The following is a 17,374-nucleotide window of genomic DNA, read 5'->3' on the forward strand; positions in this document are numbered from 1 at the left end:
GACGCCCTAGGCAGGAGGTCGATGATCGACTTTGTAGTTGTGTCGTCTGACCTCCGGCCGCGTGTCTCGGACACTCGGGTGAAGAGAGGGGCTGAGCTGTCAACCGATCACCACCTGGTGGTGAGCTGGATCCGCTGGCAGGGGAGGAAGCCGGTCAGACCTGGCAGGCCCAAGCGTGTTGTGAGGGTATGCTGGGAACATCTGGTGGATCCCTCTGTCAGTGGGGTCTTCAACTCCCACCTCCGGAAGAGCTTCACCCAGATTCCGGGGGAGGCTGGGGACATGGAGTTCGAGTGGACTCTGTTCTCCTCCTCCATTGTCGATGCGGCTGCTCGTAGTTGTGGCCGTAAGGTCTCTGGTGCCTGTCGCGGCGGCAATCCCCGAACCCGGTGGTGGCGCCCGGAAGTAAGGGCTGCTGTCAAGCTATGGCGCCCCCTGCAGGTTAATTTGTTGCACAGCCACATGATGTCTCCCCATGTATCTCTTAACATGGAGGAGCAGTCTGGCTTGTGCCAGGCTAACAAACATGAAGACCTGGCGAAAGTTAAAGACAAAGTAATTAACGCACACTGTAACTTGCCTCTTTGGTTCAAACTGATGGGGAAATGGGGAACTGCAGAGAAGTGTTTACAAAGCACAAAGTTACGGCAACTCACGGCTGCCCGTGTGACTGAAACATTTATGACGGCGCTTGGTATTGGTTTTACGTTCAAACGAGAAAGCGCAGTCAAAAATGTCTCAGTCACACTGGCAGCTCCACGTTTCCCTACAAAGTTAATTTATAACACAAATTGTATCGAAACCAGTGATCTTTTGTTACTTGAATAAGTAAGGATTAAACAACTCGGAGCCGCATTAGACGGTTCTAACGCCCGACACAGTGTTGTTCCTCCTGCATTATAACGTCTAACGCGGCTCCTCGTTGTTTAATCCGCTTATACCAGGGTCCCACAAACCTAACATTTATAATAAATGTGTTTTTCATTGACTAAAGTCACTAAATCTGCCAGACTACGGGACTATTTTGTGTGGGTTATTAGCCGGTCACTGAAGGCTGGTCTCAGAGCGAGTCATTCTCCGCAGCTATTACGAGGATCTCAGTCAGGCTCAACGACACAACATCAGCACAGAATCACAACACAACAGGACTAACCCGGAAACACTTTTCCCTGGAAGGAAACACTGATATGCGGCACTCGTGGGCAGGAGTTATTTACCTTTTACAAGGTTTAACCTGAAGCTAAAGCTAGCTAGCTCAACCAGCTCAACTGTTTATGGAAACAGCTGCGGTGGAGTCGCTCACACCTGGGCCCCCCCAACTCAAACTTTTATGTTTGACTTTACTAATCCAGACAAATATGCTTCAATGCAGGATCATTTTATGTACGTCTGAAAATGATGAATAGCCTTAACCGTTTCCAATAGAAATGTAAAGCTCATATGTTATTAACAGTAGCTAACCTAGCTGCTCACTCTCCTCTACAAACATTTAGCAAACACTAAATCCATCTCATACGTTCCTGTCAGTCACTAATTACGCCTTTATCTGATTCAGCTGTGTCATGCGTTGCTATGGCGACGCCGCAGCGGAGTGATATCCCAGTGATTTAACTACCGGACTACGTGTGCGGTTATACCAAAATAATGCACCAGCCAATCAGAATCCAGTATCACCCAGACCATGGTATAAATACTAATAATCAGTATAACTTGATTCATGTTTCAATCAATAATGACAAATATCTTTATGTGCAGCTAAATCAATACAACAGGTTGGACGCATCAAACCAAAAGATTAGCAAGACCTCATTTGCATAATCGCACACATGTCGATCCTAAAAACATCGTCTGAATATCAATAATGAGATATTGGAAAAATATAGTTATTTGTTTTTGCCAATGTCGCCTCTAGTGGAGATTGAAACCAATCTTTTCCAAATCATTGATTGTTCATAGATTGACCATCTGTGAGTTTTTGTTTTCACTTCTCCTTGTTCTGCTTCCTGTGTTGATGATAATAAACATATTCACACTTTTCTTATGTTTGCAGAGAAACCTTACATCCTCCTCTAATGGCGTCTGACATGTCACTAAGCTGTGACCAGTGTGAGAAGACCTTCTCAACAACAGACTCTCTGAAAAAGCAAATTCACAAGGAGGTAAAAACACATGAGTGTGACCAGTGTGGACAAACGTTTGGCCGTAGAAAGGATTATTTAAGCCACATGCGTGTCCACAAAGAAGAAAGACCCTACAAATGTGACCAGTGAGATAAGGCCTTCAAGCAATCAGGAAAACTCACCAGTCACTATCGAACCCACACTGGAGAGAAACCCTACAGCTGTGATCAGTGTGGGAAGGAGTTTACACAGTCTGGTGCTCTTAAGAATCATAAGAGAGTTCATACTGGAGAGAGACCGTTCCAATGTGAGGTTTGTTTATGGGCGTGTCTCAGGACAGTCCTGTAAAGACTCAAGGACGTATCCTTATATGTCCTTTAGATGGCGCTATGAACCTCAATAGGCTCACCTCAAACAGATGCACCTTCACGTAGGCTCTGATGAATGACATTTGAATAACAGAGGACTTTACAATAAACCGGGGATATGGCCTTGGGCTCATGCGCAAACTGTCAATAATAAATCCAATTGTGAGACATACAGGCAGAAGCATCAACCAGTATTTCTGTTCCCAGAGATATAGATCATCTTAATGTTGGTTAAATAGTGAATTTTTATTTATGTAAAAAATAAATAAAAATAAAAAATAAAGATCTGAGGTGAACTTTGAAAGAAAAAAAAAAAACACGTTCATTTTCGATGTGAAAAAACCTGACCAGCATTTTCAAGATTTTCAATGTAAAATTAAAAAAATAAAATAAATGCATTTTTAATTCATTTAATTCATTCATTTTTAATACATTTTGCTCTTCTTTATTGTGTAGGGAGTGTATTTGAACGTGTTTCAAACACAAACAATGTACAAGTGCGCCATCTAATGTATAAACCTGTGATTTTTGTTGTGTTTTTTCACATGTGTAATGGGTATTCTTTCATTTTCAATGTGTTTTTTCCTAAACGGCCTCCCATAATGAGCCACAAGGGGTCGCTAACGGCTTTATTGATTGGATCGCGTTTTTTGTTTTTTTGTTGTTGCTGAAATTGTTTAATGCGGTAAATTTACAGGAGTTTCAAAATAAAAGACCCCCTTCCAAAAAAAAAACTTAAATAAAAGCGCACGTGCTTCCTTTCACATACACTTCCTGTAAACACTGATCCCGCGCGTGATTCACTCTTTCTTCATCTCCAGAGTCTGTGTGCGCGTGACACCGGAAACCCTCAGGTGAGCCCCGTTACGCAACGACGTCCAAAGTGAAAGTAAACTCTCGCCTCATTCTTCACCAGTGAAACGTCTTCGTGAAGCTGCGGCTGGATCGGATTTTCCTCCAGAAGAATCAAACCCGGACTAAACCGAGACCCGAGTTCCAGCAGGTGTAAAGCCTTCGGGCAGGTCCAGGTAGGTCCACGTCATTATTCATTCACTCTATAATTATTAGCATTTGTTTGAATCCGTCTTGTTTTTTTTTTTTTACGGCCGACGCAGAAACGTTTGTGACGCAGTTAAGAAACAAGACGCTTCAAACATAAAGGCAAAGATCTGATGTGATATTACAGCTGCCATATTGTGCTGACGTCATCAACATGTGTTTTATATACAAGTTTAGTGTCTTTATAGAAATGGAGCTGATTTTATGAACAGCATTTTTGTTTTGTGTTGTACGTCCTTTTAAGCGTAGATTATTACCACGACTGCACTAGGCCAATGCACTGAATAATAGGGACCGTCAACAACATAATGTACGTGCTCTTAAACGTAGACGACTGTGAATACGCGAGACCAATGTACGGAGAATTAGGGACCGTCAACAATGTCATTTCTCCTCTAAAAATGGAATCTTTCCAACATTTCGGATGGTTTTAAAGAGTCCTTTGAAAGGTTTCACTCATTTCTCAGTGGGTTATTGTTAGTCACCTCTCACACTCACTGTGTGCCTATTATGACCCAATTTCACTGTACAATTTATGAATAAATACACTACCAATATGACTATTTGGTCATTTTGAACATGTAACTTAAGTGAGTGTGAGAGGTGAGTAACAATAACCCACTGAGAAATGAGTGAAACCTTTCAAAGGACTCTTTAAAACCTTCCCTATATGTAAGAAAAAGGAGCTTTAGTTACATGTTCAAAATGACCAAATGGTCATATTGGTGGTGTATTTATTCATAAATTGTACAGTGAAATTGGGTCATATTAGGCACACAGTGAGTGTGAGAGGTGAGTAACAATAACCCACTGAGAAATGAGTGAAACCTTTTCAAAGGACTCTTTAAAACCCCTATATGTAAGAAAAAGGAGCTTTAGTTACATTGTTGACGGTCCCTAAGCCTGAGCCCATTGGCCGACCGTGTTAGCGGCAATAATCGCGCACCACAAAACAACATTACGGCTTGACTGGCATTTTGTGGATGACACTCACTTGACCGCAGTCAAACACTGGCATAAAAGGCGCAAATACATGTTAATTTACAAAGCCCTCACGTGAAATCCAAGAGCTGACATGTTATAAACACCATGAATGAAAAGAGAAGAAAAAAGGCCTCCGTGTCTGAGCCCGAGGAACCCGGAACTCTAGGCCTAATAATAATGATCATCCCTCTGCTGCAGCTCTAGGATGGACTGTTGGGAATAGATCTGCACAAATCCAAGCACAAAGTGACAGTAGAAATAAAATGATGAAAAGGAGCTCAGAGACATTAGTCCAATAACAACACGGAAGCTCAGCATTGGTGAGAGATGTTTATTTTTCGATGATTGTACAAGGATGTTTTGAATATATGCAACGATGTCGTTGATCTAAGTTCTATTGATCATTGATTCCAGTCAGATGGGGCTTTATAACGAAAGGCTCTCCTGCCTCCTCCTTTTTTACATGTGGCTCTGATAGAACGGTTGGTCCAGATCTCTGAGTGCGTATGATGATGTGAAAGGAACCGTCTGCTGTTTTAAATATGTAGGATAATCATATGGAAGACATTTATAAACTAGAATAATCCCGTGGAGCGTCTTCTGTCTTTGGGTTGGAGCCAGTCAAGGGTGTTGTACATAGTTCAGTGATGAGTCAGTTAATGACATGGAAGCACAAATGTGCAGAGCGAGTTTGTGAGTGTCGTCAGTGGTTTAAGAACAGCATCTGTGGTGTTTTGGTAAACAATGTCTCCATAGTCCATTATTGGGAGTATGAGTCGCTGATTACTGGGATGTTACTGTTGTTGCATCGTTGGGCAAGACACTTCACTTCACTCTGTTGCCTGTAAGAGTCCATTATGCAGTGTTCATTTTGACAACATATTTTAATGAAGTTTTAGTCTTTTGACTAAAATGTAATTTAATTTTAGTCGAGATTTCGTCGAAAAATCTTTTCAATTTTAGTCTAGTTTTAGTCGACTAAATGTAAGACTAATTGAGTGGACTTTGCATTGATAATATTGATTATAATCATGTTTAATGTTGTTCCTCTGCTTCATGGAGCTGCTCCACATGAACAAAGCTCAGAGCTGATCCTTTAACAGAGGATTTACATGATCTGAGGCTCTTTCAGACGCTCAATACAAGTTTGGATGATTTTAGTCTCTCCTTTTCATTTTTATTTGGTCTGATTTTAGTCGACTCAAATATCTGGACATTTTAGTCACAGTTTTAGTCTCATGAGAAACTTTTAATTTAGTTTTAGTCCAATTTTAGTCACAAAAATATCACTTTGACTAAAATGAAGACTAAATATTTCAGTCGACGACATTAACACTGCCATTATGTCCGTGTTTCCCAAGCAGGGGTACGGGGACCCCAGGGGGTGCGAGTGCTTATCAGGAGAACTAAAAAGGAGGTGAAACTGGACGGTGTTTCAGGATCATTTGCTGTAAAACGTTTGAATTTCAGTGTTTTTGCTTTATTTTGCAACACAATAAACAAGTAAATACCAATAAATGTGAGTTCAGAGGATCATTCTCTAAGTATTTGGCTGCACCTGAGAGTTTAGGGGAACTTTGAGTAGAAATGAAAAGTCAAGGGGTCACGCAAAGACAAAAGGTTGGGAGACACTGCATTATGTGACTGTGGTTGATGGTGGTCAGAGTCATTCATTCAAACGTTCTGTTTCACAGAAGAAGAAAATGGATGAGACGTGTCCTGGTTCTGATCCTGGTCCTGATTCTAAGGACGGGGATGTCGCCTCCAAAAGGTTTGTGGACTTATGTTTCCTCTGAGCAGAAGTGTTTTCAGTGTGAGTGCAGTCGTAGAGTGAGCCCTGGAGCCTCGAATGATACAAACATGGAGAGACTTTCCTCAAAAATAACAAACAAATATTTGCCTAAACCTTGAGACGTTATTGAGGCGACAGCGTGTTTCAAGTACAAACTGATGTAAAACAAGAACATTTGAACTTTTACACATATTTCTCCTATTGATGCTAAATATCTCTGTACCAGTTATTGGAATAAGAATAAAGAAAGTGATTTACATTTTACTGCACATGATTCAGAATCCGCTTCATTTGTTGTTTTCAGGAGAAACGTGGAAAATCCTGAGTCTGTAACCAGAAGGAAATCCAGAGCCGGTTCTGGACCCGACTGTGAGTCCCTGAGAAGTGACAGGTCCAAACCTCAAGTCATCAACTTTAAAAGGTTTGTTTTTTTGTCCATTCCTCCATTGTCACTTGCTCTCACTGTCACCTCTGTTCTCCTCAGGGACTCAGAACCTCCTGCTCCTGACCTGAGCTGGCAGTCCATGGAATGTGACAGATCTAAGGACTTTAAAAGGTTTGTCCTCATCTCTCACGTCAGTCACAGTTTCCAGATGAAATCACAGGCACAAGATTCAGTCCCTGGTCCGTGTGGGCGTCTGTGAGGAGCATGTTTCTCTCTCCAGGACTGGAGGAGTTTCCTCAAAGTGTCTGGTTTCTCTCGGTTAATCCTCCAGTCAGGTGATTCTGAGCATCATTAAAGCAGATTTGTTAAACGAGTAAAAAGGGAGTTACAATAAAAGCATGAATCACCAAGTCAAGATCCGAGTTGGATAAACGGGGTCAGAGGTTAAGGAGAAAGTTGAGAGGTCAGACCGGTGTCCGTTCTGTGCTCTTCCAGAATGGACATATGTCCAGTCCGCCCTGAAAACAACCTGATCGCAGTCGCTTTCACAGATTCTACAGTTTTCTACATTTTCAGTAGAAAATATTTAAATCAATGTGTTCTGAGAAAAGCTCTCGTCCACTCAAAATGGTTCCTGGACCTCCAGTTGAGAACCAGTGGTGTTTTCTGATTAAACTTCCTTTGTGATTGTCATTATTTTTTTTATTTTTTTAATAATATATTTTATTCAAGTTTTTTCAAGTTAAAAACAAAACAACACACAAGAACTAAAAAAAAAACAAAAAAAAAACAAGCAAACAAACAAAAACATTGAGCAGTCTGAGTTACAGATACCTTAGGAAGTAAAGTTTATATAAAATATTCACTTAATAGAACCTGCTCCTCTCTGCAGAATATCCCTGAGATCACCAGGTAAGTATTCCACTAGTGGGCGCCATAAATCCAAAAAGATATCGTCATTGCCTTGTAACTTTGCACTCAACCTTTCCATTGGTAATACTTTGAAAATGTCTTTATACCACTGAGTTACAGTTGGTGGCTTATCTTTAATCCAATTAAATAGGATACATTTTCGTGCTAAAAACAAAAGCTTAGAAAATAACTTTGATTTGTTCTTGTCTCTCAACTTGTTAGATGGCAGCCCTAACAAAAACTGACCTGGGTCTTTACAAATACGACCCTTCAATATAGCCCTGATTTCCTTGGTTATACATGACCAATAGTGATTGTCATTATTAATCATTTACCAGAGTTTAAAGCTTCAAACCTCTTCTCCCCGTCTTAACCCAGCGCATTGTCTCCAGTTCTCCGGCTTTACCCAAATCTAAAAGCTTCTCGACTGCAGAGCAACAGTGTGATGTCTCATTTGAAAGCTAAGGCCTACAAAACTGATAGTACGTTTTTTTCACGTTGTTTTGTCCCATATTTGAAGCGTTTGTGTCGTGTTTTTTTATACATGTTCCCGTCATGTTTTTGTTGCTCTTTTCTCTTTTTTGATGATCTTTTGTGGCTTTTTCGTCACTTCTTGTCACTTTTCTATTGTGTTTTTGTCCTTGTTATTTTTACCCTTTTTTCCAGAAGCTTTTAGATTTGGGTAAAGCCAAACTGGAGAAAATGTCCTGGGTTCAGGTGGGGGTTAAGAGGTTAAGTTGTTTTCAGGAGCAGGAAACATAGATTTAGATTCAGACTCAGATCTTGGCCTAATCGTCTGTTCCAGATACTGACACACATTAAACAAACATTGTTTGAAAACTATTGTATAAATAATGATTTAAACACCATGAGCTTCTCCAGTCATTACTTAACACTGTGACCAGAAATATCGTGGCATTTTAATCCTTTGTTTATTGAGAATTTCACTTTTGTGAATCCAATAAATTCATGGATTCTTTTTCTTTTGTTTCTTCAGTAAAGAAATTGAAAAACTCTTATCTATGATAAGGAACCAATCCAGATTGAGACCCAGCTGTGAGTCTCTGAAGTCCAAAGATCTGATCATCGACTTCAACAGGTTTGTCCAGTTTTCTGTCCATTTCTCAGTGTAACTTTCTCACTGTCGCCTCTGTTTTCATCAGGGACTTGGACACCCCTGGTTCTGGCCTGAGCTGCTTTTCTGATGCTACATTTGAAGACACAGAGTAAGTCTTCTGCAGTGATACGGTGTGAGTGGTTAAACAGGTCTGAGTGAGGAGGTCGGAACCAGTAAAAGACAAGAATAAAAGTGAGACAGAAAGTCTAGTCTGAAAACCTCCTCTCCTTGGAGGGCGAGCTCACTGTGAAGACAATGGCTACAGGTTTAGTCTGGTCACTGTCGCTCTTATAGAAATGGCTTGAATGGTTTTCTGTTGAAGCCTGTCCCTCTCAGATGTGTCACACTGAACTCTATTTCCAGAGAGGAGTCCTGTCCAGAGCTCTCTGACCCTCATCTGCTCCACATCTTCATGGTCTGTACAGTGTCCTTATGTTCGGTACATGTGTGTGTGTCGTGCTCTTAAAGGTGTGCTGTTTGTTGCAGGGTCTGGAGAAGAACATCCTGACTTTTGTCCAAGAGCAGCTGAGGAGGTTGTACAAGGTCCTCGCCTCAGATTACCCAGAATACTTAGGGCATGAGGAGGAGGACGCGAGCGCAGAGGCTTTTCTGAACTTCACAGTGGACTTCCTGAAGAGGAGGAAGCAGGAGCCACTGGCCGAGCGTCTGCACAGCCGTAAGAACTGTCTATATTTTAGGATTGTGATTTAATCAAATTGTGATTAAATCTATGGTTTATTCCAATTATTGGCGTGATGCTTTTTAATCAGTAGGTCTGGAGCTGACTTTTTAGTTTTAATGTAAATAATAAGACTTTGACGACTCAAGGTCCCTTGAAGACCATGAGAACGCTGACTTGATGTAAAGGCCTCCTAATCTCATTTCTTTTCATTCTCCAGTGTTCATGTCTGTTGCACCACAGCGGTCCATTGGTTTAAAGCATTTTTGTTTCCTAAAAGAGACACTTCTACTTGTTTAAAGAAAGACTATTAAGCTTATTACTAAAGGGACTGACTAAAATGAACTGTTATTAGTACTCAAATCTAAGATATTTCGTATAAAGAGAACAATTTAGATAAAAACATAATAATGTTATGTAACATGTTATGTATTCTCACGGTGGCGTAGGGAGAACTGTCTGGATCTAAATGTATCCAAGACCAAAGAGATGACCATCAACTTCCAACATGGCCACTCCAGCTCTCCCTCCCTCACTGTCAACAACGAAATAATAGAAAAGGTTCATTCATACAAATACCTGAGTTCCATAATCGACCATAAACTCACATTCAAACTCAATGCTGAACACATATTTTCAAAATGTCAACAACGCCTCTTTTTTCTCCGTAAACTCCAAGTCCACCCGTCCATTCTCGCCTCTTTCTATAAATGTTTAATTGAATCCATCCTTGCATTCAACATCACCCACCGCAACATGCTCAATAAAATCATCAAAATCAGCAATAAAATCATGGGTCAGGAGCAGGACTCACTCAGCAGCATCTGTGACACACTAATGTGTATTCACATTATTGTTTGTTTGGTTTTAGGACGTTGATTTTGTGTTTTAACTTTGTTTTAGTTGTAGTTACACATCCACGCCAGAAGGTGGCGCATTACTTCGTGAGACGGTATTGTGAGGTCAGAGGCCCTTCTTCAAAATGGCAGAAGCGAGGCATTGAGAAACTTCACTTGTCTCAATAATTTTCCTGTTTTCCAGGTTAGTAACAGTATAAACCACATCGAATGGGTCGGAAAATAATTATAAGAAACAAAGCTAAATGTAACTTTATAAATCAGTCGGTAAACACTTCATTTTTGTTCAGTTTTGAGTATGTGAAAGAAAGCTAAGTCAAGGCGATGCCGCGGGCGCCATTTTGTGTGCGTACATTTCATTTTAAAGCTCTCTTTTTGGATAATATAAGCTCCTGTTGGTATCCTGACAATGTGTAATGTGTTACAATGCCGTTGGCAGAGAGATAAGATGTTAGTTAAAAAAAGCATATTGAGAAAGCTAAGCTAAGCCTGCCAGTATACAGGTGCTACCGTGTAATTCATGAGCCGTGTTAGACGGAGATCAGCTAGAACGATACAAAGCTAACAATCTGTTAGAGAGCAGTCCAGCTGCGAATATTAAAACTGTATTTTGGTTAAAAGAGGAATAAATAAGACAGATGAATAGCTAAAAGGTAAAAACGGTCATTCATATATTGTGAAAAGTAAAAAGGTAAAAATGTCATTGTGTTGAAAGTAATTTAAAAGTGTACATGAAGGACAGTTTTATTGCATATTTTTGCATACAGTTGTTGTGAAACTGTTTATTATAAATGTGAATGTATTAAAAAAAGGCAGAAGCGAGGCATTGAGAAACTTCACTTGTCTCCTGTCTCAATAATTTTCCTGTTTTCCAGGAACAATATAATCTGCTCAACAGGCACAAAACCTGGGTCTGTTACACATCTATGACTCCAGAGTTCTGAGGAAAGGAACCCAGATCTCCACAGACTCCTCACACACTCTGCACTCAGGCCCCTCCCTCTGGGGACAAAGAGGGCGACCTCCACTTTCCTCCCGACCTCCATCCGCCTGCTGAACAAATGACTGTGTGGACCTTGGTCTATCAAAGGCCCATTATATTGTTTTCTTAATGTATTTATTATTGCTGAATGTTCTTGAATGTCTGTGGATGTGCTGTTTTTATCGGGCCCGTACTGGCACTTCTCCTGCAAATTAAGTTCCTAACGGATAAATAAAGTGAATTTGAAGGGTATATTTTAGACTCAATGATGTTCACGATGGAAATGTGTTTTTCTGTAACTTGCGGCCGCTCTACAGTCCACAGGGTCACTCAGCATCACAGAGTCATGTCCATGTGTTTTGTGTCTTAGTGAGTCCCAGAGTCTGCAGAGATGAACTGAGGAGGTTTCTGCAGCAGAAGTTCATCTGTGTGTCTGAGGGCATTGCTAATGCAGGAAACCCCACCCTCCTGAACCAGATCTTCACAGAGCTCCACATCACCGAGGGAGGGGCCGCAGAGGTCAACCAGGAGCATGAGGTCAGACACATCGAGGCGGCGTCCAGGAAACCAGCCGCTCCAGAGACCACTATGAAATGTGAAGAGCTCTTTAAAGACCACAAACAGGCAGAAGAAACAACAAAGAGACAAGGGCCGATCAGGACAGTGCTGACGAAGGGCGTGGCTGGAGTGGGGAAGACGGTGCTGACTCAGAAGTTCAGTCTGGACTGGGCTGAAGGCAGAGCCAACCAGGACATCCAGCTGCTGTTCCCCTTCACGTTCAGACAGCTCAATGTGCTCAGAGACAGACAGTTCAGCCTGGTGGAGCTGCTGCACCACTTCTTCAGTCAAACTAAAAGCCTCTGTGGATTGAATCACCAGGTGCTCTTCATCTTGGACGGTCTGGACGAGTGCAGACTTCCTCTGGACTTCAGCCGGACCCGGGTCCTCACTGACCCCACAGAGAGCGTGTCTCTGGAGGTGCTGCTGGTGAATCTCATCAGAGGGAACCTGCTTCCCTCCGCTCGCCTCTGGATAACCACACGTCCCGCCGCGGCCAATCAGATCCCGGCTGAGTGCGTCTCCATGGTGACAGAGGTGCGAGGGTTCAGCGACTCACAGAAGGAAGAGTATTTCAGGAAGAGGTTCAGAGACGAGCAGCAGGCCACAGCAATGATCTCCCACATCAAGAAATCTGTAAGTCTGTTCATCATGTGCCACCTGCCGATCTTCAGCTGGATGCTCACCACAGTCCTGCACCATGTGATGGACTCTGAAGTCAAAGAACAGCTGCCTCAGACAATGACAGAGATGTACATCCACTTCCTGGTGGTTCAGGCCAAAGTCAAGAGCGTCAAGTACGACGGCCGCTCCGTGACAGACCCTCACTGGAGTCCAGAGACCAGGAGGATGGTGGAGTGTTTGGGAAAACTGGCCTTTGAGCAGCTGCAGAAAGGAAACCTGATCTTCTACGAGTCAGACATGAGCGAGTGTGGGCTGGACGCTGCAGACGCCTCAGTGTACTCCGGAGTCTTCACACAGGTCTTTAGAGAAGAGCCAGGTCTGTACCGGGACAAGGTCTTCTGCTTCATCCATCTGAGCGTGCAGGAGTTTCTGGCTGCTCTTTACGTCCATCTCACTTTCTTTAACTCTGGAGTCAACCTGATGTCTCATTCTAAGTCTGAGAAAGAATCTCAAGTGAAGTTCTATCGGTCTGCTGTGGACCTGGCCTTAAAGAGTCCAAATGGACACCTGGATTTGTTCCTGCGCTTCCTCATGGGTCTGTCTCTGTCGACCAATCAGAGTCTGCTGTCGGGTCTGCAGACTCAGACAGGGAGTAGTTCACCGACCAACGTGGAGACAGCAAAGTACATCAAAGAGAAGCTTAATGAAGATTATAGTGGCTTATCTGCAGAACAAAGAATGAACCTGCTCCACTGTCTGAATGAACTGAACGACCACAGTCTGGTGGAGCAGGTGCAGCAGAGCCTGAGAGAAGGACGTTTATCTGATAAAGAGTTGTCTTCTTCTGAGTGGTCGGCCGTGGCTTTCCTCGTCCTGTCCTCAGACTCAGACCTGGAGGAGTTTGACCTGAGGAAATACCATCCTTCATTGAAAGCTCTTGACGCTCTGATGCCACTGGCCAAAGCCTCCACCAGAGTCATGTGAGTCCACTTCATTTATATGATTCATTTTATTAGTACAGAAACAAACAGAAGCAATATTTACAGGGACATCTGAAAACAAAACCTTAAAACTTAAACCAGAGCAAAACACCAAAATATGATGAAAGAGTAAAGCAGTAAATCTAAACAAAACCAAATGATTAAAGACACAAAGGATCAGACGACTCAGTTTAAAGACAGTTTTACAATCGTTTGGTTTAACTGAGTCTTAAAGTTTTCTTTGTGTTGAAAAATAACTGGTGCACTATTAAATCTGGGACATTTAAAGTCCAGGTCAGAAACAATAAAGCCAAAAAGATCCAACACAGAAGTTCAAGCCTCTGCCTCAGCTGTGGCCGAGTGTAGGACAAGTAACGTGAAGAAAACTCCTTTATCATCACACCAGTGTTATTGGTTTTAACATTAAAGGGATGTTTTAGAATCAATTATGACATTATTTAAGTTTTACTTATTCTTTTATTATTTCATTTAAATGGTTTTGTTCTCGACTCTATGGTTTTGTTTATGTGTGTGTGTTTTCCCTCAGGATCTAATAAAGTATTTAATTGAAACTATCAAGACTGTTTTAAAGTTATAAATATCTCTCTTTCCCACAGTTTATCTGGGTGTGGCCTCGGCAGCTATGATGTTCTGGCTTCAGTCGTCAGCTCGTCCACTGTGACTCACCTGGACGTCAGTTACAACTTCCTCGGGGACTGGGGTGTGGAGAAACTGTGTGATAAACTGAAGAGCGCCCCCTGCAGGCTGCAGACCCTCAGGTGAGTTTCAGACACAGACCTCAGTCAAACTGTATCAAACAGAACTATAGTATTTGTCATTAGTTTCTCTGAGCAGCCTTTCACCTGCACCTGCTGAGGGTTTGAAAAACACATTTGGCTAAAATCCCTGTGTTTGTCTCAGACAGAAGCACTGGGAGGCGTGGCTCTAATAAGATTGTTTTGGATGTTTCATGTTTTTCTATAAATCAGTGTGATTTTGGGTGGTCCTTTAAACGGCTCACAGCAGCCGCGGTACAACAGCCCTCCTTCTGTCTCTGCACCTCACACTCTTTGAACCTGCGTCATTAACAAGGTACAGCCTTAATGTGTTCACTTTAGAATGAAGATTTAGCCCAGTCAGAACTGTGGCCCAGGGCCCAAATGCGGCGCCTTCAGGATCCCAAAAAGGACCAGCACTTTTTACTCTTTCACTTTAAAAATCATCATGAGCTTCATTAAAAAGATGAAAAAGAAAAGACAGACGGACCTGATATTAATGTTCCAAACGTCAAACACCCTGAGAAATAGTTTGTCCACCTCCTCCAATCCATAAGGCATCACTTTATTCACATTAAACCAGAAAGTGTAACACAGAAAATGTATCAGTAAATGTAAACTCTCTCCTTGTTCAAAATGAAAAGTAGATTTTAGATTGTGAGGAATTGTCTCTATATTCATTTACCTGTGGAAGAAGAACATTATTATTATTAAGTCAAATTTCACAAACTGAAATGGTAAAAATAATAAATAAGACCTCTTGTGCTCTATTGGCACCAACCAGTCAAGTCATTGTTCTTCTTCTCCAGCTGTTCTGAGCTTTAGTGTAATAGTTTCTCTCCACATCTGTCTCTCCTCAGTTTGTCTCTCTGTTTTCTGTCCGATCTCTGCTGTGATGATCTGGCCTCAGTCCTCAGCTCCTCGAGTCTGACACACCTGGACCTCAGCCACAATGACCTCGGGGACTCAGGAGTGGAGAAACTGTGTGCTGGACTGAAGAGCGCCCCCTGCAGGCTGGAGGTCCTCAGGTGAGACTGGCCCTACAGTGTCTCCTGTGTCCCACAGTCATGACTGATATTGTAGCTGCTGTGTTTTCAGACTGTCCGGATGCTTAGTCTCAGAGAGGGGCGGGGCTTCTCTGGCCTCAGCTCTAGGCTCCGCCCACTCTGCTGTGACAGAGTTAGACTTGAGCTACAACCATCCAGGAGCCTCCGCTGAGCTCCTGAGCGCTGTACGGGACGACCCCCTCTGCCCCCTGGACTCTCTCAGGTGAGGAACACAGACACTCACGTCTCAGAGGTGGATTTCAGTGCAGTCACACTCTCCCATCCCCCCCCCCCCCCCCCACCCACCCAAATGAAATTCACAGTTCATATTCTATGTTCTTTGACCACATAACAGTGGTTTAGTGAAATATGTGAAAAAATGGGTTGGCCAAAAAAGTGCTTCATATACAAACACAGATCCAATCCAATGGGTACTGAGGTCATGGTTTGTTTGTTTGTTTGTTTCAAGTCAATGTTTGACTTGAAATTGCATCTGATTTGGCTTCAGTTACAGAAATTGAATAACCTTTAACCCTGTAGTGACATAAATATTTAGATTAGGGTGGAAGATTCTACTTTCATTGGGCCAACTGAAATGGCTAGTTTTAGGTCGAGCATAAGGATTATTAGCATCACATTAAACAGGACGACTGCACCAGGGACAGAGGATATTTGTGCTGAGAAAACTTTAAAATAGGCTTTAAAATGCTATTTTACAAAAAATGATGACATTATGATGTCTCTGTGGCCACAGGCCTGAGCCTTTACCTTTAAGTGTATTGTCAGTAAATTGTTGTTGTATAAAGTTGCGTTGCGTTAACTCGTCTCCAAAGCTGCGCATTTATCTTAAAATGTCTTTATTAGCATTTTTTTAAATTTCACACAGGCAGGATTTGAGGACAATATTTTGGTCTGAAAAAAAGAAAGAAATTAAGAAAAAATTATAATAAAAAATGTCCCCACCACTCAAGTCTCCTATCCTGTCTCTAACCCCTTCACTGAGCTGTATACATTGTAAAACTTCTTGCAGCCAGTTATTGATTGTTGGAGGTGCTTTATGTTTCCATTTAAGAAGGATTTGGCGTTTGGCCAGCAGGGTAGTAAAGGCAATGGCACATTTTATAGTTGGTGACATATTCAAAGATGTAGGTAAACCGAACAGAGCAGTTAAAGGGTTAGCAGGTATATTCATTTCACAAATTCTGGACAGTGTTAGAAAGATGTGCGACCAGTATTTGTAGAGCTTTGGGCGAGTCCAAATCATGTGTCCATGGTCTGCGGGTGAGATTTACATCTAGGACAGGCGTCCGACACATCTGGGTGCCTTTGAGCAAGTTTTGCGTTCGTAAGATGTGCTCTATATGTTACTTTAAATTGCATCAAGGCGTGTCTTGCGCAGATGGATGAAGTATTGACCAGTTTTTTAATTTCCGCCCATTGTCTCTGAGATATTTTTAGACCAAGGTCGTCTTCCCATTTATTTTTAAAAATAGTTGTAGGATCTGGAATCATAGAATTAATCCTGATATAAATAAGCGAGGTCAGATGTTTTTCAGACCAATGGTGATCAAGTAGTTGATCGAAGTCAGTCTCTGGTGGGCGATTCGGGTACTGAGGAAATTGTTTTTGAATGAAGTTGCGAATTTGTAAATACCGGAAAAAAGTGATTGGAGGGTAAGCTAAACTTTGTGCGCATTGATTGAAAGGAGGCAAAAGTGTTTTCTTCATACAAGTCCTCTAGGCAGCAAAGGTCATTTGCTGACCACTTTGCAAAGGCCTGGTCTGAACCAGGTTTAAATAGATGGTTATTGTAAATTGGAGCTTTGAGCGAGGCTGCCGATAAGCCAAACCGATTTCTAAATTGAATCCAGATCTTAATTGTATTTGTTATCACTGGATTATGAGAAATATCACGGGGTTTAATTTAAGGCTGCAACTAACGATTATTTTTCTATCGATTAATCTATCGATTATTTTTTCGATTAATCTAGCGATTATTTTTCATGTTACCGATTATTTTTTCATTTAAAATGAAGAAAAAAACATTGATGTGTCCAAATGGCATGGCTTTTATATATTTATTTACTACTAGTCTATTTTCCTCACTTTTTAAAATAGTAAATGGCAAATGGGCC

General features: G+C 41.8%; 1 protein-coding gene across 1 annotated transcript in view; it reads left to right on the forward strand.

The window, feature by feature from the left end:
- Window positions 1-17,374, forward strand: part of LOC306962771 (uncharacterized protein) — a 1,040,752-nt gene that overhangs the window by 387,416 nt on the left and 635,962 nt on the right. The window contains exon 7 of the mRNA XM_079556046.1: window positions 8,669-8,689. Coding sequence (XP_079412172.1) covers window positions 8,669-8,689 — 21 coding nt within the window. The remainder of the gene's footprint in view (window positions 1-8,668; window positions 8,690-17,374) is intronic.

This window comes from Gobius niger (assembly GCF_951799975.1).
Source record: "Gobius niger genome assembly, chromosome: 5".
NCBI lineage: Eukaryota > Metazoa > Chordata > Actinopteri > Gobiiformes > Gobiidae > Gobius > Gobius niger.